The sequence below is a fragment of the Eucyclogobius newberryi genome, unplaced genomic scaffold (assembly GCF_026437365.1).
Source record: "Eucyclogobius newberryi isolate DKJ021-1_F unplaced genomic scaffold, fEucNew1.0.hap1 SCAF_22, whole genome shotgun sequence".
NCBI lineage: Eukaryota > Metazoa > Chordata > Actinopteri > Gobiiformes > Gobiidae > Eucyclogobius > Eucyclogobius newberryi.
The window spans coordinates 9371515-9398075 of record NW_027315857.1 but is presented as its reverse complement, the minus strand read 5'-3'; the positions used below and the strand labels follow the sequence as shown (position 1 = coordinate 9398075).

The 26561-nt window shown below is 39.1% G+C and overlaps 2 protein-coding genes across 4 annotated transcripts in view; both read left to right on the top strand.

Annotated features, from left to right (window-relative positions):
- The window catches only part of LOC140371374 (uncharacterized), a 157048-nt gene extending 131522 nt beyond the window's left edge, over positions 1 to 25526 (top strand). Inside the window, exons 15-39 of one of the 3 annotated variants that reach the window (XM_072458489.1) lie at positions 1335 to 1379; positions 8663 to 8695; positions 8785 to 8820; positions 11793 to 11837; positions 13352 to 13414; positions 14511 to 14579; positions 15579 to 15623; positions 15812 to 15856; positions 16012 to 16089; positions 16290 to 16313; positions 16709 to 16753; positions 16890 to 16934; positions 17210 to 17290; positions 17387 to 17449; positions 17563 to 17613; positions 17767 to 17793; positions 17912 to 17992; positions 18254 to 18289; positions 18689 to 18742; positions 18818 to 18871; positions 19005 to 19031; positions 19178 to 19231; positions 20444 to 20530; positions 21820 to 21858; positions 23183 to 25526. In XM_072458489.1, coding sequence (XP_072314590.1) covers positions 1335 to 1379; positions 8663 to 8695; positions 8785 to 8820; positions 11793 to 11837; positions 13352 to 13414; positions 14511 to 14579; positions 15579 to 15623; positions 15812 to 15856; positions 16012 to 16089; positions 16290 to 16313; positions 16709 to 16753; positions 16890 to 16934; positions 17210 to 17290; positions 17387 to 17449; positions 17563 to 17613; positions 17767 to 17793; positions 17912 to 17992; positions 18254 to 18289; positions 18689 to 18742; positions 18818 to 18871; positions 19005 to 19031; positions 19178 to 19231; positions 20444 to 20530; positions 21820 to 21858; positions 23183 to 23209 — 1254 coding nt within the window. In that variant the 3' untranslated portion in view covers positions 23210 to 25526. Of the gene's footprint in view, positions 1 to 1334; positions 1380 to 8662; positions 8696 to 8784; positions 8821 to 11792; positions 11838 to 13351; positions 13415 to 14510; positions 14580 to 15578; positions 15624 to 15811; positions 15857 to 16011; positions 16090 to 16289; positions 16314 to 16708; positions 16754 to 16889; positions 16935 to 17209; positions 17291 to 17386; positions 17450 to 17562; positions 17614 to 17766; positions 17794 to 17911; positions 17993 to 18253; positions 18290 to 18688; positions 18743 to 18817; positions 18872 to 19004; positions 19032 to 19177; positions 19232 to 20443; positions 20531 to 20853; positions 20932 to 21819; positions 21859 to 22555 lie in introns of all 3 variants that reach the window. The other 2 variants (XM_072458486.1, XM_072458487.1) reach the window with 2 other exon arrangements.
- LOC140372174 (leucine-rich repeat LGI family member 2-like) overlaps positions 1 to 26561 on the top strand; it is a 481342-nt gene that overhangs the window by 364719 nt on the left and 90062 nt on the right. The gene's annotated exons all lie outside the window — the stretch shown is intronic.

Here is a 26561-nt window from a genome sequence, read left to right as displayed (position 1 = left end):
TTTCATATGGTTTGAGGGGTTAGGGTTATTCATGGCGACATAAGGTTTTTGAGTTCAAGCCCCGCTTCCTCAAAAAAAGAAAAGAAAACATTGCCTACATCACCAGAAATGTATTGGAATATCTACTGATGACCAGACGATCAGCAGAAAATATTCTCAAAATCTGTGTGAAATCCGTTTACTAAACAAGTACTTCAAAAGTTTTACATAAGATTTTTTAATGTGTTACTTTATGTGAGTAATATTTTGTACATGTATCTGTACTTTTACTGAAGTAACAAAATGGAGTACTGTGGCGGCAAAAATCTCTCGATAAGACAAAGAAGCAAGTTGTCTCGTTTCAAAAGTAAACTGTTTAATCTTGTGGCTGAATCAGAAAGAAACTCGTGTGGACTCGGCCATTCTCATAGAAGGCCTAGTCCACGCGTCTGTCTCTTGCCTGCTTCCCAAACTGTGTGTCTCCCAAATCCTCCCGTCCCACGTCTGTCCCCTGCCTTAAATCACAGATGGTCACATGACCACACACACACAGAAGGAGCAAATGGGACATCAAAGAAACAGTGGTTTCAGGAAGGAGACAGTACATAACATTTGCATTAATTCAATTCACATGTCTTGCCTAGTGTGAAACATAACGTGGGACTTCTAAGCCACTCCAGGGAGTCCGGATATGTAAATTTCCAGGCCAAAAGGGGTTGTCAGGCTGTTAGAACTAAATCTGATTAAAAATAGGATTGAAAGTTAAAAAGTAAAGGGCCAGATTATATTTTTTCCACAACAGTACTTCTCCCCCCTGTTGAGAACATACATCTCCTGTAGGACATCATGATCAGTGTGAGCCCCTCTGCTGGACTTAGTATTTTAGATTTAAAAAATGGACTTACTGGATAAAGTGAGCTATTTGCAATATGTGATATATCTTAAATATTAATAAAAGTGGACATACAAAATACTAGAAGTAGAAAATACTTCATAAAATAGACACAGGGTGCCTTGCAGTAGTAGCTGATCTGCAGCGCCAGCTATGATGTCAGATTAGTCAACTTTATGATTTAATACACTTATCATCTTCCTAATATAAAATCATCAGGATTTATTCAAATTGAAAAGCAAATGTAGCTGCCAGGAACTGCAATAAAACTCAAGTTTCAAGCTAAAGTTTTCACTGCAGAGTTTTGTAAGTACTGAAGGAGCCAGATGCATCAAACATAATGTGCTGACTTTGGCTGTGGCCAGTTTCAGCAAATAAGTCCAGGTAGAAAACGGGTCTAATGTCTGAATACTGTTTTCTAGCATGACGTCTAATCAGGGATATTTATGTGATGTCATTACAGGGCGACATGGGCGAGGACGGACCAAAGGGAGAAACAGGGGAGAAGGTATGTGGACACAAAACCTTATTCAGGGTCAATTATTCATGTCAAATTAAGAATGTATCTGTATGACATGCTAGCACATTTTTGTTCAAGAATGTCTAGATTTGTATATTGTTGTAATTTGTTATAACCAAACCATTCATGTAGTAGTACAAATTATACATGCCGAACCAGTGGGAGGTCCAAATGTGCTAAGGATTGCATTTGAGTTTTTCTGTTTTTATTATGTGTCACTAAAATGCATTATTGTGGACAGTAAATAGTCTTTTATACATAAACAGATAAAGACAGATAGACCATTAACCAATACTGATAGACGCATTGGTTTTGGAATATCTTTAGCTCGTTGAAGCTTCTGCCAATTCCTCTGCAGTTTAAAATATTGCTTAGTTTCAACTTCATCTACCTTTTTGTCCTTATTCAACTTAACTGTTTAGAACCAGTATAGCAAGCAATTGTGTAGTTCTACACCATTTTTGGCCATATTTAGACCTGTCGGTGTAATCCCTCATTATTTAGACCTGTAAGAATCCTATTTTGGCCCTTGTTTAGGCTAGTTTAAACTCAAAAAAGTCCTTAGACCTGGTGTGAGTCTGGAGGTGCTTGAAGGGCCACTCGTGTACTTCATCAAATCACCTTTTTCAGTCTCAAAAACTAAGACACAACAAGCATAAATTGCCAACATGTCACGGTAACTCAAAGCTCCTGAAGACGGGGCTAAAAATGACCAAGCAGCAACATGAAAACGCAAAGGACAATTTACTGACAATCTATCTTTTCCAGTTAATGAATTCTTCGTCATTACTACTCTCTTGGTCTCTGGGTCTCTTGGTGGTTCGTGTGTTTGAGCGTCCTCAGTTAAGAGGGCTCACGCTCACAAGCTTTTATACAGGATCTGTCATGGGAGGGACAAGATGTACGTGGAGTGGCATCAGCTGCACATCCTTCGCGCTCTGCCGTTGCCCTCGGTGCTCTCTTTGTGCCGCGCTTAATGGAGACTTAATTGCTATGCTACTCCGGTGCTACATTTTCTACTTGGATAGCGACCGCATTCATCTCCGAGCATTTATCATTGAGACAGCTTGTCAGATTGGGATTCCAACAAAACGCAAAGCGAGCCACGACGGACAGATTGTACAGGCTTCAAGTTGTAATAGATTCATGTCCGTAGCCAAAGAACACGTTTGTTTTCAAGACTGTTTTTGCCTAATTTTGTTTCGTGAGCTGAAATCGCATCCAAAAGCGCATTATGCTTCATCCGGGACTGCTATTATTGTATTTTTAGCAGAAGAACAAGTGAAATGGGGTCAATTTTGATTTTCACATGGCTAACCTTTTGACAGAAATTGTGGCTTAAACACTGAAGACAATTATTACCAATTCCTTCAAATGCTTTGGGTCAATTTCGCAAAACTGCACAAAACGCGAGCCAACAGCACTCTCCGCTCAAGCTTTCCGTCCTCTTGAAAACAAAAACACAACCAGTAAACCAGCAACTACAAAACGCGCTCTCAAAATGTCAGCATCAATTTATGGTCACCCGCCGTAGAAAAACTTTGATAACTTCACACTTTATGGCCCGTTTTTCTTTTCTTTTTCCCCCTTTTTTTCCCCTCAAACGCTGTCAAAATACATCTGCCAAAAAAGTACCCATTCGGAGGAAACCGATGCAAGGATACCATGTGTGGAGAATGAGCGAACAGAAAAGAAAGGTCGATAAAACTTTCTGAATGCCTCTGAAGTAGCAAAAAGTGGTAAAAAGTTGGATTTTCCCTGTTTGAAAAAGGATTTAGAATTGGGACTCCTGTGTTCTGTCACCCACCATTCATTGTACGGGTTTTATAAGGCAATAAAGCTCGACATAAGGTGCTGTAATTGCATAGATGGTGTCACTGGGAATAATATAATAGCCTCATTGTATTTGTCAATGTCAGGAAAGTATATGTGACTGTTTCTCAGCATATGGCGGGAACAATCGGCTTCCCGTAAAGACATAACCTAATACCCAACCCAAAAGACTTTAACAGATAGGCCGCATGTGAAGAAATGCATGCACTAGGAGCGCAGCGCTGTCTGTGTCGGTCTGCCGCGGACATGTGCCGGACAGAGAGGAAACCGGAGAGCGGGCGGGGGGGAAGACGGGGCGAGAAGACATCTTTAATCTTTGGCGCTGCAGATGCCAAAGTTAACAATACGCAGCACGGACCGAAGTGAGGAGGGGAGGGGGGAGGTGAGAGGTGAGGCTGTGAAAGAGAAACGCCATAATACAAAAGGACTGTTTAGACTGCAGGGGGCTGCGGGGTGAGACCCACTGATGGAAGGGACGGTCTTTGGAACTGAACGGGAGTGAATCAGCATATTCAATCGCAGTGTGATTATGGCGGTGACAGAGATATTCCTTCAAGGCATACGTCATTTTGAATCATACATATTTACAGCATGTTGCCTTGTACATAAGAGGTCTCTCTAAAATCATCAGGGATACAAATGAAGTGTTCATTCGCCAAAAAAAAGGATAGGAGTTGAGTTCTTTTCTTTGATCATCCAATGCACATAGACAAAGAGTAAATTGTAAGCCTGCAACATCCATTCATTTTCTACCGCTTGTTCCCTCACGAGTGACCAGAGCCTATCCCAGTGACTTCGGGCCTTAGGCGGGGTACATCCTGGACAGTGGCCAACTCGTCGCAGGGCAAACACAGAGACATTAGAGACAGCCATTCACTCTCACATTCATTCACTAGGGCCAATTTTAGAGTTACCAATTTTGCCTAACACATGCATGTCTTTGGACGGTGGGAGGAGCCGGAGAACCTGGAGAGAACCCACGGTAACACGGGGAGAACATGCAGACTCCACCCAGAGAGATCATGTGATGTTGGTCTGGTCCCGGAATCAAACCTCCTTCTTGGGGGGTCAAGAGCGCTAACCGTCTTTGCCACCGTGCACCCAAACCTGCAACATGTTTTATTCACATTGCACGCATCTGTTATATCTGAGTAGTTTTTTATAGATTTTTACAGAATTAGAATTTCTTAAATTCACTCCCAAGAGGCAATTCTTTCTAGACATGTATTCGACCAGCAGAAGAAAATAAAGTTATCAAAAATAAAAAAATGGCTTCAAATATCATTATCAGAGTAACAGTAAAGTATTAAAAAACTGTTTCATATATTGCAAGTGTCTCATATTGCACTTATCCAGACGCTCAAAGCTTTACAATTTAATTATTCATTCACGCCAAACTGTGTGGAGAGCTCGTTCTGTAGCCACAGCTGCCCTAAGAAAGACTGGCGTAAGTGTGGCTGCCAGTCTACCTCTAAATCATCTCCAGTCACTCACAGACCACAATCATACTGGCGATCTGAGTGAGGTGTCGTCATTGAGCGCAGGTTGTAGCTTTAGCATTCAAATGGATTCACACTTATCAAGCGTCTTACAAATGACTATTACTGTCAATTAGATCTCATTTACAGACAGCAAATAGTTAGTTGTTTTTTTCACATTTAATGTATTTCTCTTGCACGGATGGCCTAACCTCGTCAGCTTACAACAACAATGGTAAATGATCAGGGCCCACTAAATAAATCTCCCTCTTTACTGCTGTGCCCTGCCCTGTATTTAATCAAGCTAGAACTCATTAAAATGTTGACTCGTTTTTAGTAACTTCCAGGCGTTTGGCTCTGGACTGGCGTGGCACAGCAGTTGGTTTGATTTTGGAGACTAAAGATCCGGTCCAAGCTTTTGTGAACTGGCCCCGTTTCAGACGCTGGCATCGCTTTTCCTTGGCCTTGGGAGCCAGTCATAGCTCGTGCTGCCTTGCATATTTTTTCACAGGTTAATAAAAGTGCTCAGCTGCTACCATCGCTCACTATTGTAAAATCTAATTATTACTGCACCTTTAGTCAAAATGTTTATCAATACATAGTTGTAGATTAAGTGGTACGCCTAATAGTGCACTGGGGAAAAATGACAACCTTAAATAAGATAATGTGTGAATAAGTGCTTGCCTTAAGTCATATTTATTTTAGAATTGAGTTTATTTTTACTTAGAATAATCTGAATCAGAAAAGGTTTATTGCCATTGTCTCTGAATACAGTTCGCAAACATTCTCTGCAACTTAGGTGCAACATAAAACAATGAATAAATTATAAATAATAATAATAGCAGCGTCTTTAGAGTCAAATATGGCATAGTTAGACATGTACTAATAAAATAAAGTAAAATATATCTAATCCAAAATAAGATTTGCCAATAAAAGTGTTGGGGTTTTTTTCGTCCTTATTTCATGTGCAGGAGCATTTTGTTGTTGGGGCTAATTTAAAACTGAGAAAATGCTTGTCTGACGTTACATTACATCAAGCACTTATTCACGTTTCATCATCTTATTTAAGATGATGTTTTTTTCCAGTGTGGTGCAATGAAAAACTACAGTTTGAAGTTACTGGATATAGAAAGAAAGACCTTCCCAGATCTATGCACTTTTCAACTCTTAACTTTTTCAACGTAAAGCTTTTGAATCCAACACAACCAACGACAAATCATTTAGGAACCTAAAGTTTATTCTAAAATACAGTAAAGGCAACACGTCTTCTAATGGCCATATCATGACATGGTGTGGCTCCCATTAGCCTAAACAGCTGTAAAACGCCCGTACAGTCGCTCACATCACCGTGTCATTATCCCCGGTGCCAATAGCCGTTGATGGTTGTGGGTGACGGTAATGAAGTAGGAGTGCGGTGGCAGCTCCTCGTCCAGTTGGGTTGTGGTTGAATCTCAGACTGGAGCCTCATCGCGATAATTGGCCCGAGTGAACCGTTTCAGCGCTCAGGGCCACACCTCGGCTCACCTCCCAAACTCACAGATTTTTCCGTCGCGCTGTTTCATTTGGAAAAGATTAAAACAAGGCCAAAATCTTGACTTTGTTCTCTTAGTCACTTGTGCTCCAGCAGGTTGAAAATGTGCCGCTAACATGGTTCACAGAGACGTTATTGCTTTTCATGGCGTCATTGTGCGGCATTAATCGGATCCATGAAGATGCCGCGAGGCAAAGTTAAAGGTCAGATCTGTGGCGAGGCAAGCAAACCACATAAGAATTGAAGTTTGTTTTTTTCAAGGTATTCTCAGCGTGAATAAATGCAAGATTACTATAAAACATTCCAAGCAAATCGAGACCTCCAACCAGAAAATGTACATATAGTGCACTTTTAGGCGGGGCTCTATATCTGTTTCTGTCATTATATTAAATTGCATTGGTCCAAAATGGGCTTATAAGAACACAAGACAAATGCAAAAGTGACTGAATGTGCAGAGCTTATTGCTTTACCATTCCCTAATACCTTTAATACAATAATTATAGCAGCTTAAATGTGTAAGCCTTCTAATAACAGAGGAATCTTGTCGTCGTCAACCTTAACTGTAAAATAACTCCACTTTATAACTCTATGTTTTAATGAGATGGTTTGAATTGACTTCTTATACACTGTGGTGCAAACTTAATCAAGATTTAGAGTTCAGACGGACTGTGCCGTTTAAGGAATAGAACACAACCTAATTCCTTACAATAAGAATGCCTTCAGGTTAGGTGAGATCACTTGTTTTATTTGCAACAATCCACTACAGATGGCAGTCTTACGTTGCAGGTATAATCCAATTTTGGCTTCGACAGTGACCTCAGTGTTATTCTTACGGACTCTTTTACTTGTTTCAACCAATTGCTGACTTTTTACGTAATTCTTTCTGGCATTTATTAAAGGTTAAACGTAGCATTTTTCTCTAAAACTGGGTTAAAAATACACATATCAAAGTAGCTTGTTTATGTTGTTTACATTAATGCAGACCAGTGTAAATTCACTGCAAGATCCCCGTGCACACCCCTTAATAGTACAATTATTACAGAATATGTAGATTATTCAATGTTTTTTTACCCTCAAATTCTCATAATCCTTAAATCTTTTTTGATTAGAAACTTAAACAATTTTCATTCATTTACATTATTTTCCTTATAGTTCTTGCCATATATGTTTACCTTTTCAATCCAATGCAAGTGTCGCAAGACAAGAAATATTAACCAAAAACTTTACAGAAACGAACATAAACCCAGATCTCACAGCCCTCTATAAAATGTATACGGACTTGTTAAAACCCTCGTATAAGATCTCAGATGATCAGGGAGATGTGGCGGCGCTCAAAGCCTTCGCCGTAAACAGTAACATGCAGTTTATTGCCTGAAAGAAAGCTTCAATTAAACATGTCTATAGCGGGTAACGCATCGTAATGACCACCATAAAGCTGAGGCAGTGACTCGCGCTATAAAACCACAGCCCTGCACCGGCGCTTGAGACCCTTTTCCCACCGACCAACCACCCATTTTAGGCAATTATACACACTTGTCCCATTATGCCTTCCTGTACATTGGACTAGTACATAAGTGAAGTGTGGGATCTGGATTTCTGGACAAATCACTTCACACACAAAAACGTTCGTAAAGGTTGTGTTTTGTTTGAGAAGGAAGTAGAGGCTGTTTTCTTCTTCACTGTGCTGATACGGGTCTAGTGACATGGCTACGATGTACAGTACAGAGCAGTATGAAAAGTGACATGGTGAAATGCAGGATGTACAGTAGACCCTTTTACATGTATTCATCAGTAATGTTTCTTCTATACCTCAAACCACTTTGTTTTGACAGCATTCATTGAAAAAATGAAATAAAATACTACACATTTAGTTTAGAGCTGTATTTAGCATAATTCACGCTTGTTTTATTTAGTCTGTTCAGTAAGTCTTCTCTTTCTGACATCATAGGTAGAATTTCAAAATCTTCTGCGTTTTTGAAAGTCTCGACTCATTCTGCCGTCAAATCACACGCGTCGACACTGCGTGGCTACATTAGCGTGTCGGGGCAAAGCTAGGTTTGCTTAAATCCTTTTTATATTTCCCCAGTAGATGGAGCTTTCACTAGATTCTTGACGTGTGAAACTACTAAAAGCCCCCATGACTTCATATGAAACACATTATTTCAAATAGAAAACATGAGTTGTCCAAGCAGAGGTGTAAAGGAGCATGTTTAAAGGGCAAAAACTATACAAATAATGCATAATATTAGTTCTTTAAAATATTCAGTTCTGACCTGTTGTGAGAGGTCCAAAAACTGCAATAGATGAAAAAATGAATTTATATCAGAGGTATAAGCGGCCAAAGCAGCATTGTTTCCTGCCTTGTCCAGACGTAATAGTTTCCTTTGGTTTTGGTCTAACTGATGTTGTTTGTGGATGTGTGTGCACAGGGAGATGCTGGTTCCTCTGCTGCAGGCATAAAGGTTAGTGCTCCCAAACCTTTTCAAATGGTGTTATCCAAATCCAAAAATCCAAAACAGCAGATGAGATGTGTGTGTGTGTTATCTTTTAGGGTGAACCTGGTGAACCCGGGCGAAGTGGGACGAAGGTAAGAAAAAGCTCCTACAAAACATTTAGTAAAACTGAAAAATATCAAATTTCGCAACCTCTTATTCCCGCATTGTTACCGATGCAGAGAAAGCTGTTACAGTACATTATGAACTTGATATCATCTTTTGAGCCAGTAATTATGTAAGTTTACTGTTTGTACTGGTCTCAAAAATGGATAAATAGACAGTGAGGTCCTCTGATGTACCATTAAGGTCACATCTGTTTGTTGTGCGTTCACACTTGTCGGTATTTGGTCCTAAACTGAGCCCATTTTAGTCCTGATGTTGACTTTGTGTTTGCTCCTGTTCTCTTCCTTGTTTAGTCCTGATCTAGTCCAGGTTTAGTTTCGGGTTTAGTCCTGATTTAGTGCCAATTTTGTGTGAATGAGCAAGTGTGAACGCACCCTTAAAACAATGTGAATAAACAAATATATTACATTTGGCTGATTTGAGTAAGTCTATAATGTACTAACAGGTCAACAATTTTATAACTTAGAGTCAATAATGTAATGTCTTGCAGATCATTTGGAAAGTTTTTACGTTATTGACTAGTTATTACACTATTGGCCCGACATAGCAATTTAATACAGTAATCACTGCAACCAATAGTGTAATAACGCTGCATAATGACTGCATTTCTGACCAATAACATGGCAGCTTCATGCTCAAATAGATGTTATTATTTATTATTATTGGTAAAGCAAAGCCAAGAAGAATTTATAGGAAAGAAAAGCACACAATTGCACCACACACTGAATTTGAAAGAAGAAATTGGAGTAATAGTTTCTCTGTTCTTACTAAATTACTAAATTACTAACATTGTCAATTTTATTCCTCCAACCACAGTGCTACAGAGACCCACTGAAAATACATATAGCTCATTTATTGCACATTTTATTGGCTGGTGGCAATTTATTTGGTTGGAATAACTTCAGTTTTCTCCAATTAAAATCTGTCTGGAAATGTAGTGGGAACATTTAGCAGCGTGGTTATTAGCCTGCACCTGAATACTTTGAACTTCAAATGTGATAAAATACTGTTTCCTTGATTGAAAGTGAGTGTGGCAATAAATCACACCACAGTCAAACAGTAGTTCCATTCTACTTATTGGAATAGATGAAAATGATGGCATATTTGAGCATTTTTAAACCTAAATGTGTGTTTGGTCCACACTGGGAGAAGAACATTCCTGTCATATCTGAGCGTGTGTCTCTGGTGTAACTTGCAGCTCAGTCTATGGGAGGCGAGAGTTTGAACTTGGGTCCATCGCAGCGTTCCGACTCCTTTTACATTTACTTTGGCTCCACAAATGTTTGGATCCAGTCTTACGTTCCTTGTGCCTTTTGTTCAAATCTTCCCAGATAGAAACAATTTTATGCATTTTTGTTCCGGCCCTCGGTTGTCACATTCTTACACCGTTTATGTTTCCTTTTACTTCTCTTCAAGTCTGAATGGATCAAGTTTGACAAAATGATTAGACGGTATCGTTACATAAAATATAGCAATCAAAATAAATGCAATGTTGTTGTGTTGTACATGATTACGTCGCTTAGCTTTTAATTTGAATTATTGCAAAGATGGTTTTCTCCCCTTTGTTAACTCTACATTTACACACTCTAAGTTACACATTTTGCTTCAGATGTTAAAGGTGCACTATGTAACTTTTCTGGTTGTGTGCTCGTCTCCATGGAGGCAAGGAGGTGACATAGAAAAGTTACATAGTGCACCTTTAATTAAGCTACAAGAGTGGAATGTGCAGCGTCACTGTCAAGCCTGGAGAATTGAGAAGGCCAATTGTCTTAAACATGTCAAACAGAGGTGGTGTATCGGTCTAAGATGTTGCACACTACGTCAGGGTTGTGGGTTCGCCCCCTGATCGGGACAGTTTGCCAAATGTCTCCACCCTCTCTCCACGGATTGAATTGTCACCAGTTAGTTGGCATTCGATCGGCGTTAGCAAGTTCCAAAGAAAGTCATTTATTCCCGAGTCTGACACTTCTTTCACGAGGCACTTTGGACGTTTACGGCTCTGTCTCCGATCCCCAGAGTGTCGTCGCAGTTGATCATTCCCAAGCGGGGCCAAACTTTTCTTTTCATATGCCATAAATACAATAGTATTAATAGCGCGTTAAATTATCTCCAGTCCGAATTGGTGTTTTGAAAGACTCCCGGAGGCCTCACATTGGACCTGACCTCTGGGTTTTTCCACAGCGCCTCCGAATGCCTCTGTGTTACTCAAACTCGCATGTTAACTAGAGCCAGGCTGACAGCCCACTGACCTTGGTGAAGGAGAACCTCCCAGCTTATAATGACACCATTTTGAATTTACAGAACCACAATGTCATTTTTTTTTACTCTTTCTTTGGTTTTTAGGAATTCAAACACAATTTTCGTAGAAATTTTGTTATCTTGATTCATCACTATACTCAAGTTTCAAATGTAAATCTCAATAAAAAGGCAAAAGATATATAACAATTCCGTGACCACAAGATACAATGATGTACTAGTCTAGTTTATAGACTCCTCCGGCTCCACCACAACATGTATATCATTTTCTATCCATAATGGTCATATACTTCAGAAATGTATAACATGAAACACGCGCAAATGAGTATCTAGTTTTATTATCGATTAGTTTCTCTAGTATCTGGATATTGATTCACCCTACAGTGTCATATAAAGCCATTGCCGGGAAAGAGCTAAAGGAGCCATAGAATTACAGAAAACAGTTGCACTTGTGACGGCTTGAGTGTCATAACCAGCACTAATCACACTATCAAGCCTGCATGAGATGAGATGCTCTGAACATGCATGTGCAGTACCTTCTTCTGCCTCAAGGTGACTGTAGGCCGCTTTCCCACTGACATTAGATGGCCACACGTCGAGAACGTAGACGTCTGAAAGAAAGCCCTCCACATGGGGCCTGCCTCAGCTTAGCTCGGCGGTAACGTGTGCCACTCTTCCTGTGTAGGGAGAGCCAGGACTTCCAGGGCTGCCTGGACTCCCGGGAATAAAGGTAAATGCTTTGCTGTTTTTGTCCTCGGTCGCTCCCTCAGTGTTGCCCCTTGTCCATTTGCTTCACTTGTGCAGCAGTTTGACAGACAGGTGCAAAGTGAATATTTTTTGGTGATATAACTGCATAGTGGTTATTTCAGGGGTGTTTTTTGACGACGGAGCCTTCTGTAAAAGATAAGTTTGATATATTAAACAGATTTTTGTGGCCCTTCGACATATTTTTTCATCTGGGTTTAGTTCTGTTTTGTATTGGCTTTAGTTTTAAGTCAGTTGTAGTTCAGTTTGGGTTTAAACCTGGCTTTGCCCAAGGATAGTTCTGCATTAAGAGTGTTTTAGTTCTCGTTTTGTCAAGGCTGAATAAGCTGCCTTTTAGGAAGAAGAGAAACGTCTGCAACAGGATTCGTTTAGTAGGGTTAGTTATACTTTGTACAAGATTTAGAACGACAATAGTTAAATATGACAATAGAAACTCTATATTTACTGAGGAGGTACTACTTGGTTTAATAATTTTGAAAATCATTGGTTTGGATGTATAAACGTAACAAACAATAATGAATAGAAAATAGTTTGTTGTATCTGTGATCACTCTTGGAAGTGGCATTTAATATTTACTCCCACAAGCGGGGTTTTTATGGTCTTTCATTCAGCGTTTTATAAAACCAACAGGATATGGTGAAACTGCGAAAAATATTAATAATACGCTGCCATCCAGAATAGCTATCACGTCAGTGGAGCCTCGAACTGGCCGCTTCACTGCTCTGTGAGGAATGCACAAATGGCTCGGCGGGAAGATGCTTGTTGCTGTTTTGCATGTGTTTTTCCAATCTTTGTACTGGCACTGTAAAAAAAAACGCACTTTCATTCCACTTTATATACTCCTGTTTTCACTTACGGCCTGAACCATTGATCTAACAGACTGAATTCACTAACAATGCTTACAGTTTATTCACATGTTCACATAGTTAAGTCATTTATGTGTTTAACAGCGTTTCATCGCAGCTTTGAAATGTGTAGCGCTGCTTTACTTTGGATGCCAGTGTTTTAATGCTGGTTCAGACCTGTTTTCGTACTTGGGTAGACTTGGTTTAGTCTGAGTAAACTGTATTCCTGTGATAGACCTGGCTCTGTTCAATACGGGTTTATTATTATTATTTTAAATTCGATTTGTGCATCTTATTTCGCTCATTTTAGTTCAGAAGTTTGTATTTGGAATGTTTTCTGATGTGGAAAATTGAGATTCACTGATAAAGGCTATAAAGTCTATTTATAGATAGTGCTATTTTATAGACCACTGTCTCTTCCTAATCCAGATGAAGATTTGAATTAACGCTGATAACCTACGTCCATGTGTGTGCATGTCGTCCCTGGTGTCCGTCCATTTGCATGTTTTTGTCAGATCTGTTGGGCCAAGCATCTTGTGTCTCCAGCTCATTAGCACCAAGTTGGATGAAGTGTTAGACCTCGGATGAGTGGGACTGTGGGAACATGACTAACATTTGCTGTGACGATTTCCAGGGAGAACCCGGGTTTCTGGGTCCACAGGGAGAGCCAGGGCTGCCAGGGCTCCCAGGAACGAAGGTCAGTGTGCTTAGCTTTCAGTCACTCTCTGCAACCATTTTTCTTCAAATATATACACATTCTGCGGCGCTCCAAAGGTTTTGTGGCCTTGAACAGAAAACCAGGAAACGTACAAGATGGATTCTCGTGAGTTTGAAAAATCAACCCTCGTGACAATCCAGCTTGTAGCGCAAGGTCAAGCTTCTGTCACAGTGTCACACAGCGGTGAACTGTAACTTTTAACGGTCCACAAACAGCTTCCATGATATCATTACTTTGCCTGGAATCTTCTACTGCATTTATTTGTATTAATTTATAAGTGTGTTTATTGCACACAAAAAAAAACATGCATTCTTACTGTGTCCGGGATCACCTCCACACAGACCTTTAACATGCTGGCTTCACCTGATTGTCGCCGTGGAGATAGATAGAGCAATAAGGATATGAGCAGGTGCCGGGCGCTCCACCAAAAGGGTTACACGTGTTGCCGTTGCACACGTATTTCATCTGAGTTATAACTGGGAAATGCCTCTGCCTGAGATAAGGCATCCTGTATCTCTGATCTCACCCTCTTTGTTTATCAAAACTCACAAGTAAAGTCTAAATAATTGTAATGCTTCTTGTGTCCCACTTTAGTGTTAAGTGTCACTGATGCTGCTGAACCACAGCTTATACCATAGCGCCCTCTTTTGACCTACTCATATAATAATTGTAAAGGTCTTAACACTTGCAGGAACAGTATGATTTGTATTAAAAGTCATAAACAGGGCTTATCTGTGTCCCCAAATACAATGCAGGTGAGCATGCAAATCAAACTATTGCTTTACTGATAAAAATTATAATCGAAAATGATGGGCAATGTATTTATACATAGTTTTAATTTGGTGCTTAGAAAGACAATTATCTAATCAGAAAGCAGAACGTGCCTCTCTCATTTGGGTTGCCATTTCTGAAGACTAAATCCAGTTGGTTTAACTCTAAAAGGCCTCTCTCTGACCTGAATATCTTAACCCCAGCCCCCTTTTTTTCTTTTTTTTTTTGTATTTTTGTAAATGAATCTACCCTCCGCAGCTCACTGTGAAATGTCAATCAACTTCCTGTGTGTGCTTTTAAACAGGGCGAGAGAGGTGAGCGGGGCCCTCAAGGAAAAGGAGAACGGGGAGAAATTGGACTGATGGGACCAAAGGTTAGTTTATATAGAGGCCGTATGGCACGCAGTACTGAGTAAGTGCTTTAATACATGCATGAGAGCTGGTAACTAGAGGTGGGCAAAATAAAGGTATTAACGTTTTGATTATTTGAACGTTTTGTTTCCATTTTCATTTGAATCAGCTCTGCTTACAGCATTCTGGATTATAAATTATACACTAAATATTACAATTTTGCAGACCTTCAAAACAACATTTACAATATTATCAGTTTTAATAAACCACCCACTTCCACCAGTAAATTACCATGTACAATAAACTATGAAGTTTTGCTATGTTTTTTAGAGAATTTTGTGGTTGAATATTTTAGCGTTTTAGATTATAATTGGTTACCCCAAAACTAAAAGATTGTTGAGTCTAAATTCATATTTTGACACTGCAACTATGCAAATTATTTACACAATTTAAACAAAACAAAAAGTAAGCGATGCATGTTTTAGTATTTTATCCTTTGGTCTTTGCTGCCCCCTGCTGCCCCTCATGCGTAACTACACTCACACTGAATCTGCAAACACTTTGGATTGGATAATTCCCACAGTAGTCATTTATCCAGAATCCAGCTGTGTTAACAAGAGCCGGCAAAATCATTATGGTTTAAACCGTTCGGGCCGATCCCCAGGGTTTCAGGGTAGAATAAACCAATCGCGTCTGGGTTCATGACTATTTACGTCTGGTCCTGATCCAGCAGGTAGCTCGGGGTCTTTAGTCTAAACAAGACAGGCCAAAGATCTGGATCTCGTCCTATAAGAAACCCCAGTAGACTCGCCCTACTTTATCAACGGGGCAGTCTGAATAAACAATCCCACTATTGTGTAGCAGCTCTGTCAATTTAAAAGAAAGTTATAATATTAGAGTGAGAAAAGTGGGTTAACGTTTTTCATTTGTCAAGTATTGATTTAATGTAAACGCTTTCTGAACCATGAAGCCCGTATGTCAAAAGACTGTTATGTCATGTAATTCTTCTTATGTTATGACAGGGTGCACAAGGAGAATCTGGCATGCCTGGTTTTAAGGGGTCAAAGGTGAGGATGTACATTTTTCCCATACTTTCAGAGTAGTAAATGTGTTGTTGTAAAAAAGTAAATATATCGTAGCTCACTTATTATTTCATCCCATTTCCTTGTGTCTTTCTTTTCAATAAACTCCAAGTGTCCAAAAGCCACAACTAACTAAGAAAAAATACCTAAGAATGTTTTCTGTCTCTTATTAGGGTGAAAGTGGAGATAAAGGTGACTTTGGAATGATTGGACCAAAGGTAAGTTCAGAAAAATAACTTGACTATGTAGAGCGTTTTATCAGTAATGGTAACTACCACAAGAGGGCAGCACATAGAACATAATGGCAATACTGCATTTATACACATTGTAACTGATCAATATGTTTTGTGTATGTCATTATTTTGTTTTTCAGGGTCCACCAGGGCAGAAGGGAGACCCAGGCGCCACTGAGATCATTGACTATAATGGAAACATTCAGGAGGCCTTGCAGGTTAGTTATGTACCTATTTTAGTGTGTTTTATAAAAATCTTTTGAAAAATAAATTACAAGTATGGATCCAGTCTCCATAAATAAATAATATACGGGATTAGTATGTGGCATCCTTGTTGTGAAAAAAGCTGACACAAAGGTTTCTCCTCTCTACAATCTTATCTCTCCTTTTTCGCTTCCACACCTTTGGCACTCTGCAGAAGATTACCACTATTACAGTGACGGTAATAAACTCCTCTGAATGTTGTCATGTGAACCTAAAGTTATTCCTCATTGTCAGTGACATTGCATGGGCCCAGCCACAGCTAAAGGCAAATGTACTAACACGAATGTAATGCAGAGTATTGCTTAGGTTTGGCCCATGCTACAGGCTGTTACCCCTGGTTAGTTTTTGGTTGAATATGTTCATGATCGGACAAATAATCCTTTTCAAACACTTTGAAAGAATTTTTTAAAGCAAAATTTTCAATATAAACATTACATATGCAGCTAACATATTGTGACTTGGCATCTGTTGAGCGTCATGTTTGACTGTGTTCTGCTAACATTTGTGCCTCATGAAAATGGTTAGTTTTGTGAAAAGGTTTATTTGTAATCAAGTTAATGTTATTTTTGGCAGGGTCCTCCTGGGCCTCCTGGAGTAATGGGGCCACCAGGCATAAAGGTAAACCTTAACATTATTATTACATCAGCAGAGTTTATCCGTGCACAGTTGTATTCATTTTGACACTCAGAGAATATTGAGAAGACTATCAGTAAAGTGTCCCATAGTACAAGTAATGGCTAACTGCTCTTTTCAGGGGGACCGTGGAATGCCTGGCCTCCCAGGACTTGATGGCGAAAGAGTGAGTTTCTGCAGTATTTACAAATGTTTACTAAAAACTAGAACACCCAGAAAAAAGCTGTGGTTTCAATAAAACATGTTTCTTGTAAATATTTATGACCATTTTATAACTCTAATATGTGGGATATTAGCCAGTGACAAAATAAGATTTAATATTCATGCAATTCATAGAACATAATGTACTGTTCAGCCATTACAAAGCACATAACTAAAGTCAACAAAGAGCTGTCATCAAAATAAATAATCTCCCTGATCCGTGATGATTGTTTTGTTCAGGGTTACAAGGGTTCAAAAGGAGACATGGGAATGCCAGGTGCTTCAGGGGACAAAGGAACTACAGGTCTGCCCGGGCTCCCTGTAAGTCACGTCTCAAAACTGCCACAAACCATTGGACCATTTCAGCTTTGAGACATTCAACCACAAGATAGTGAGTTTAAATCATTTATGTTTCAGGGTGTTAATGGAGTAAAAGGAGATAAAGGAGATGGAGGCCTGCACGGGCCACAGGGTCCTTCTGTAAGTCCACACTGTTTTTATTCTGGAATAAACTGTGCAATAAGATACACATGTCATTGGCATATTTGTAAGGGCACTACTTTAATGTATTCTGATATTTAATTATTTTCCAGATCATTGGACCTCCTGGGCCTTCAGGACCGCACGGATCCCCAGGACCAATGGTAGGTATTCCAAGAGATCCAGAGACGAGACAAAAAAATAAGACAATAAAATATGACAAACCCATTTGTTTTAACTTTGATGAATGATTCATTTGTCATGGTACCAGTACAGATTAACCAATATTAAATATTCTGTTTGTATGATATTTTCAGGGTCCCCACGGCTTCCCCGGTCCAAAGGTAACTACCACAGTAGTGCAATGTGTGAAGCATGGTGTTTGTCTAACATGGACACTAAGTAACACGCCTCTGCTTCAATCCCATGGAGTGATTAATAAACTAATGTGTGGTGTTTTAGGGCGAGGCAGGTTTGAATGGGTTGAAGGGTTCTCGAGGGGAGTCCGGCCACAAAGGGGATCGTGGACCACTGGGTCTCCCTGTAAGTACAGACTCAGATAGTATGCAGTATGTTGAGTTATTGAAAGTTACTGAAAGTTTTGTTGTTGAGCAGTGTCTGTGGCAGTGCTGCAGTAATGCTTTGTTCATTTTCTTGTGCTCATTTACATGTGCCTGAACTGACTGCTGTAACACAGTGTAATTGAGTTGTTGTGAACCCTGCCATCAACCTGTCCTAATAACAGTGTTCATTTGGTACTAATCCCGCCTTGTTCATGTCACTCATACCTCCATAACCACACAGGGAGCCTCCGGCTTGGACGGCAAGCCCGGCATTCGGGTGAGTGTCATGTGACCACGAGGCTTCACCACCTAACATCACTCTGCCCTCCTTCATCACACCCCTTCCCTCAGCATTCAATATCATACAGTTATTTCATTTGATTATAATTCAAAACATGAACTACATGTTTATTCAAGTCACACTGAACTACACTGAGCAGAAATATACTGTACCTGTTATAGTAGCAGCTCTTGTGTGTTGTGTGTTATTAACTCAGCATTAACAAACACTCATACATTAACTGTGTCAGCAGTGAGCAATGCACGTGCACTAGCAGCTCTGTGTGCTGTTAAACATCACAGTCATACACATGTGGGTGTGGGACAGGACAAAGCATATCATCTGCTAAACACATTTATTAATCCTTTTATTCATGTAGTAACTGTCCTGTTACAGGGTATGGATGGACCTGTTGGTCCAGCCGGTCCAGCGGGGCCAAAGGGCGACAGAGTAAGTGTCCTTTTCTTTCATTAAAACCATAATAAGTCTTAAATTAATGACTGATAGTCCGATTGTGTATAATAGGGTGAAAGAGGTATACCTGGTGAACCTGGACCAAGGGGACCTTACGGACTCCCAGTGAGTTGAACTATGTAGTAATGTAACACCTCATTCCAGATAGTACTGCAAATATTACTTCATTATTTTACTAAATCAACTGAATATGCATTTCTAAAATACATGCAGTCTAACCAGTCTGGTTGGTTTACAGGGGTCGGCCGGACAACCAGGCCAGGATGTAAGTCTCTACTAAACACCCCATTGCACCATAAACGTTCAGTGTACATCTCCATGTTCATGTGCTGACGTGGTCGAGCCTTAGTACTGCCACTCTCCTGACCCCATCTGAGAGTGGCAGTAATACAGTGAGTTGTACTTTCACAGGGGGCTCCAGGATTAAGGGGAGAGAAAGGCGACGTTGGGGAGAGAGGAGAGAAGGTAGATGTAGATCGCTGAAACGTGTTTAAGACTTACAGAGGACTGATGTCAATGGACAGTCACAGTGGATACTTCCTCCTGTTCGGTTCAACAGAGTCGTACAGTACTGTGCAAATGTCTGAATGAGTTGCAACAGATTTCTTTTGACATTTTTACAAATATAGTTTATATTGTCTATTGTTGCTGAACTATTGTTTCCACTGAAGACACTACTTAACCCACTAAAACGTTGTGTTTTAGAAGATGAATAAAACTGGATTGTGTGGCTGACTGAAAAGCATTTACCCGAGAACTAAGATTCTGAATAATATATATTTTTTAACAGATTTTTGTACGTTGGTTAGCGTTTTGAACACATAGTTTTATAAAAGTGTCTACTTTGCACAGTACTGTAGATTTTATGGAATATTTAAGGTATAAACAAAACAATTACTCGCAAGTATGTGACAAAAATCACACTTTCCATGTCAAATCAGTTTTTGTTTCCTCATTTTCACCTCATTTCCAGTCTCATTGTAAATCATCCAAAAGGCTTTGGAATCAAACATGTCCATTGACAACAGGCTGTTCATACCAGTTTTTTATTATTATTTTTGTTTGTGTCCATGCATGCACATTGACATTTCACTACTTACATGTACTTCTACTTCTGACGTTTGCTAAAAACTGCCCTTGGCCTTGGGCAAAGGGCAGACTTTACTTTTCTTTGTAACAACTAATACTTGTGTAGTTGTGTAGGTTGTGCCCTGCATCCCAATTGTTTGCATTTGAAACCTTTACTTAATTTGTTGGTTAGTCTAACCATATTTAGCTGTGTTGTATGTACTCTAAAGGTGTCACATGAATTACTACTTACTTATTCTGCATGTATTTATACTGCAATTTATAAAACAAAACTGTTACATCATGTCAGATATTTTCTAACCCAAATGTGTCAGGATAAGGTTAATGTGTTGTTATTGTTAATGTTGTAACTCTGCTTGTGGAGGTTTTTTCCTTGCTACTCTTTCTCATCCTTTTGCCCTTTGACCTCCCTCGAGTGTCCTCTCCCTGCTAGAGTACGCCCAATCCTCTATGGCACCCCTCCTATCTAACATTGACCACTTTGGCCTCATAGCTTTCCCCTTTTTAATCTCTCCCTTTCTAATAGCAGTGCTGCCCATTATCTTTGACAGTCATTTTGTAAATCTGACCCTTGCATTGTATTCACAGGGGGAGAAGGGAAAGAAGGGCAAAAAAGGGCCTAAGGGCGAGAAAGGAGAACAGGGTGCCCCAGGATTAGATGCACCCTGCCCATTGGTATGTGCGAGCTGGAAACTGCCTCCCGTAGCTGGGTCTAGTCCCAAACCAGGATGAGCGCCTTGTGGCGAAGCTGTGCCAGTCTTTATGGGGACTAAATCACGTATTTGCATTGTGGAATAAAAAGGCTCTTTTTAGTTCAAATACTGCTATCAAGCTACAAAAGCGTGGCATTATGTTAGACACCATGTAATTGGGTTTCAGTGGTAACAGCAGCTACAGGGCGGCTCCTCCTCACGCCGCTCTTGTGTCTGTCCTGGACACAGGCCTAAGGGTCGTCCACCTCTCTCCCAGTAACACTCCTAGGTCGTCTTTGCAAACAGGGTTTCCGGGGATTTAAGGGTGAAAAGGGGGAACCAGGGCAGCCAGGTCTGGACGGGCTGGATGCCCCGTGCCAATTGGTACAGTATTTATCTTTTTCCTGATCCTTTTTGCACCCATCTTCTACATGCAATGTTTCCCATTTCAAATCACCCTGGAAGCAAAACAATGAATGAACCATCACGTGAGCATGGCAGGCATGTTACCACCAAAGTTCACTTTATTGTGAAAATCATCATACACTCAGAGCTGGCTATACTAAGAGCTTTGGATAACCTTCAAAATAAGAACATCATGCTAGTTTTTCTATTAACCTCTGCTCTATAGCAAATATCTTTAACTCATATTATTTAGTATTAATGTTTCTCCTATTGTCCTAATCTAATTCCTTCACAACCCTTTGACTTATTGCTAACACAATGACTTGAAGACCCTTCCGTTAACTTTCCTCCTGTGTATGTACCAATTGGGCCAGACCACCAGGGGAATTTAAGAAATATAATCATGTAAACAAAAACAATAGTGTAGTGTTGTGTGTAAGTAACATTGATTATCATCATCTTACTTACATTTGTTATAGTGCCCAGATATCACTTGATTTAGTTAATTGTATCTCAGAAGTCCTGTTTGGGCACTGGATAAGTACATTTATATAGTGCTTTGCATGAGGTATAATTTGCAGTGAGAAGTGCATGAAGGAAAATACATTCTGATTTAAGTTCTTTATTTTCTACTGAAGTTATCATTGACATCAACAGCAATGCAAAGAGCTTGAGTAACTGTGTACCGTGTGTAATCCTGTGAGAAAGTGTAATATGTATGTTTGTTTTCTAGTCGCAATTATTTTGTAATACGTAGTGAATGCAAACTAAATGCTATTTCCAAATCACTGTATAGATTAGGCTGAATTGATTAACATTTTCAATGTTCAGTCCTAATTGTTTTGTGTTTTGTTCTATCATAAACAGGGCCCAGATGGATTACCAATGCCTGGATGCTGGCAAAAGGTGAGTCTTAATACTAATATAGTATGAAGTAGTCGCTTGATTTGTGTAATGCAGTAAATGCATAACTTTCAGGTAGAAATGTTCAATTAAAGGCAAGGTATGTAGATTTTAGATTTCAAATTTTATAAACATGACATTTCTGTGTCCCCAGATATGAGGTAGACATGTTCAAATCAAATAATCAAACAATTGTATTGATTTATTCACAATTACAAAAGCATTGGACATCATGTCCAATGCAGGCAGAGGCATTTTAATTCTAAAAACAAAACACACACACACACACATATATATATATATATATATATATATATATATATATATATATATATATATATATATATATATATATATATATATATATATATATATATACAGCACAGGACCTAAACATAAAGAACATAAATCAGTGCTCGTGCAGCCTCTGCAGCCTCAATGAGCCTGGAAGTTCTGAACTGAACATGAGCCATGGCGTGTCCAGGTTCAGTTGTGATTGTAGTTCCTTTTTAAACCAGTAGGAGTAGAGGCTACATACCCTCCCTTTAATCCTTAAAGCCATAAGGCGCATGGATTTTGTATGTCTGCATGGGATTTTATTATCATTTTTGACAATCATAACATTGTGAAGGAGTGTGTAAAAATAACTCACAAATTAATTCAAGTCCATATCTCTTCTGTGTGTTTTTTTTTCTTGCAGTGATCACTCTAACCCAAATCGCATGGAGTTTGTAAATAATGCTTCTTTTACGGTATTTATAGTTTTTTAATGGAAAAATATCTATGAAAAAAGAAGTTTATGTGTACAAAAAGAGATAATCGTCCTCAAGCTGCTTCTACTTACATTGCCGTGCTGCGTGGAAAAACGTAAAACAAAAGTGTGTCCAACCTCACATCATCTCGTCAAAGTTCAGATCCCCGGCTGGTGCCAGAACTTATCGCTTCAGTCTTTCGTGGTCTAGACTGGAGCACCATAGCCCAGCATTATGGGGGTCCTAAAGATGGAGACTTGCCTGGAAGGGGGATCTGGCTTGGACTGGCTTGCTAACACCAAAACGTTAGGGGTTTTGTCTTGTCTTGTCACTGCAACCTTTGCCATTTTCTAAGAGACAAAAAAAAAAAAAGAAAAGAAAGACTGACTGTGACAAGCACAACATTGCACCCTTGATCTCGCAAAAGCATGGATAAGTAGTGAGTCTATATTTATATGTCTGTACATACGTCACTGTTTTGTGGTTGGCTTCTGCTGTGCAACAATGGCACAAACATTAACAATCCATGCTTAAAAACTCTACAACTGGACACTTTTCTTTCTTTTAATCCCAAGGGAGTCACGCCGTGGTTGGTTGCCTGAAAAACACCCAGATAAAGAGAAAATAGTTACTGTCGCTTTATTGTGGTATTGCCTGCACATGTGACAAGCAGATTTAATTTCTTCACCATCAAATTCGCCGTCTTGGTTTGGACTCTTTCCAATGATTGGAAAGACTGTCTCCAAACTCGAGGAGGACTTGGCAGGCTCTGATCCGACACCGGTTGGAAAACGCATTAAGGTTTTTTTAGAGATGCGTTCAGGACCCCTCCAAGCGTGGGAATGGATAGTGTTGGAGACACAAGTGGTCTTCTGGGAGACCAGCTGACTTCAAGTTCTACTGAGCTTCAACATAATGCAATCACTTTCTTTTTTCATGTTATTTTTTCTTGCTCTGTTTCTTAAGCATTTTATAATTTGTGTATAACAGCCTTTGTGCCTCAAGCTTTTATTCATTCCTGTATAAACAATGTAAGTTACTATTATGATTTTTCACACAGAACATTTTTGTCAGGTTGGAACTGAAAAGACACATCACAGTTTAGGACGCTGAATCAGGATGCAGGTCACAGCTTTACTTGAGCATTGACAAGATTTGAACAATCATTTAAGTGCTCATATCCAGTGCTGTTACTTGTTACACATGTGCTACTCATTGACGCTGGATTTGTGTATGAGATGTTTCTTCTTGTATTGTGGCGTCTGTTTTGCTGCATGTAAAACATATTGCATAGAAAGTTTCAAACATGATTAAATACACTTTTAAAGTAGGGCTGCATAGTATTATAAATGTATGCAAAATATGTGTTCAGTATTGTAATTTTACATTTTGACAGCATAAAAGATTATGACAAAATTGCAAAAAATATTATTAATAACACAATCGCAGCACCAAAATATAGTGCAGCCTTATTTTAAAGTCACGATTCCTGCTAGTAAAAACAACACAAACATTAGCTAACCAGATATAAACTAGAGTCAATCTTGTGGCCAGTTACGTCACATTCCCTTTCAAACAATCAGCAAAGTCATCCGTGTTTTTTGTAACCAAGTGAGCTTTTTCTTGCCATTTTTTTCATATTTGTGATTGCGATTTCAGTACAGTCATTGTTATGGGCGGGAGATTTAGAGCGAGCAATCGATGTTTCTTGTGATGTAGCGGTTAACCACAGGTGGATAAAGCTACCTAGTCAAGATACACACGACTATGTAAACGTGGCACTACCAGTGGAAAACAACTGCACACAAGTTTCTTTATTGTCATTGGTTGCTTGATTTGTAACAATGTATGTGCATATATTTGTGTATTGTCTCATATTTTAAACTTATTTATTTTTCTATGATTTCTTAAATGAAGGCATTGTTTTGGTTTTGAACTGCATTCCTTCCAATTCTTTTTAATGACAGTGTTTTTGTTTTGTTTGTTTTTTCAACTGTTTTGAGGAGCTGAATCGGTGTGAATCAGTCATTTGGTTATTTTTGTGCATTTACTTCTGTGTATAGGCCTTATCATGGGGTAAAATTACATTTAAATGATAAAAACATAGTGGCCTGGATGTATACAGGCTCAAGTCACTTACAGCTTTTTGACACATCTCCCATATTTGCATTGAATGTAGTTTGATATATGTATAGTGGATTATTAATGTATTATTGAAATGTGTGCCCATTTGACAAAAGTGCAATTTATATTTGGTTCATGTGTGTAGCACCAAATGCAGCTAAAATATCACAGCATCCTTTGTGATTTGTATAGCTCTTTATGCTACTCATTTTACCACTATGAAACATGCTTCTGCTTTAACAACATTGCAGTTCAGAACTTACCCTTCCACTTACACAATTGGAGTGTCACTACTTAAATTTTTTTTGTACTTTTTAAATATTTGTGTTTGATTTCCAGTATTTGAATTGTTCTCACGTGGTGCTGTATCTTTAGTGAGTGCAGCTATTTTTATTAGATTTTTGTATTTTTTGTATTTGAGTTTTTAATGTTTTGTGAGGTATTGGCCGGAAAAAAAATTGGCAAAGTGCTTTAAAGTGCCAAAACATTTTACACATTTATTTCCATCAGTATTAATGGGTTGGCAAGGAGCTCCACATATTGTTGTTTTTATTCTTTGGAAGAAAAAAAATAAAATATATTGGTATTATGATAAATCCAACAATTATTTTGCCGTTTAAACAAAACAGTACACATTTCAGTGTACTAGTTATCACATTATGCATACAAATTACACATTGAAATATTTCTTAGTTTCGTGCCCCTTTATTGACGTTTCTTTGACACAAATGTTTATCATATTTTCAAGTAATTTCTGTACTGTTGGAGCCAAATAAATGCAGACTTTCAAATACATATTGTCTAATTGTTGTCTGTAGCGCTTCAGATTTAAGTTGTTAATCAGTGCGTCCATGATGAATGTATTTATACTGTGAGCAAAGACCCTCTGTGTAAGCGGCAGCGGTGTCGGACGGGAGGGGGGGCATTTAAAGGGTTCTCATTTACCACTTAATTCTTTGTTCTTGCCAAAAACATGAAACTCTTACTCTTTGGACTAGGCTCATGACACTTGGAACAGTGATAGAGCTACCTTTGACCTCTGACCTTTGACGAGTAAAACACACCTGGCAGCATTGCTCTATGATAAACAAGAAGTCGGCCATGTCGAATCAAAGTGGCACCGCCACGCTTGACTTTTTTTTCTTCAAAATCCTACTTGTCCTAGGTTTTTCGTCTGATTGAGCTCAAAACAACACTTTTTGCATCTCAAGACATTAAAATTTTATAAATATTCAAAAGAATGTTGATATTCTTTACGGTCTCCGCGTAACACGCCCTCAAAAAAGGCTTAATTTCCTGTTTTTTCAAAGACAAGTCACGCCTATTGGAATTGATCTGCGGAGCTCATATTTCACTCACTAATGCATTTTTATGGTCTGATTGGAAATAATTAATACCATGTAATAAATTTACTCTATAGCGCCCCCTACCCATTGTGTGAAAAACTCAACATTGTCTGATTTGTTTGAAACTCATGGTTTATATTCTCCTCGAGACGCCATGAAAAAAGTGCATTGCAGATATTGTGTATTTTCACAATTGGCCAGCAGAGGCGCAATGAATGCCTTCACTTCCTCTTCCGCTTTTATTTTGATGGGACATTTCCTCTCGTGCCGCAGTCTTAGAATTACCATTAGAATTATTATTCTTTAGGCTTTATTCTTTAGATTTTATTCTTTAGGCTTTATTCTTTAGACTTTATTCTTTAGACTTTATTCTTTAGACTTTATTCTTTCTGCCACAACAACAACAACAACCCCCTGAACAGCAATGAAAAGTCGCGGGTCACTGAGGCTCTCTCGCTTTCTCCCTGCTCAGGTCTGCGTTCAG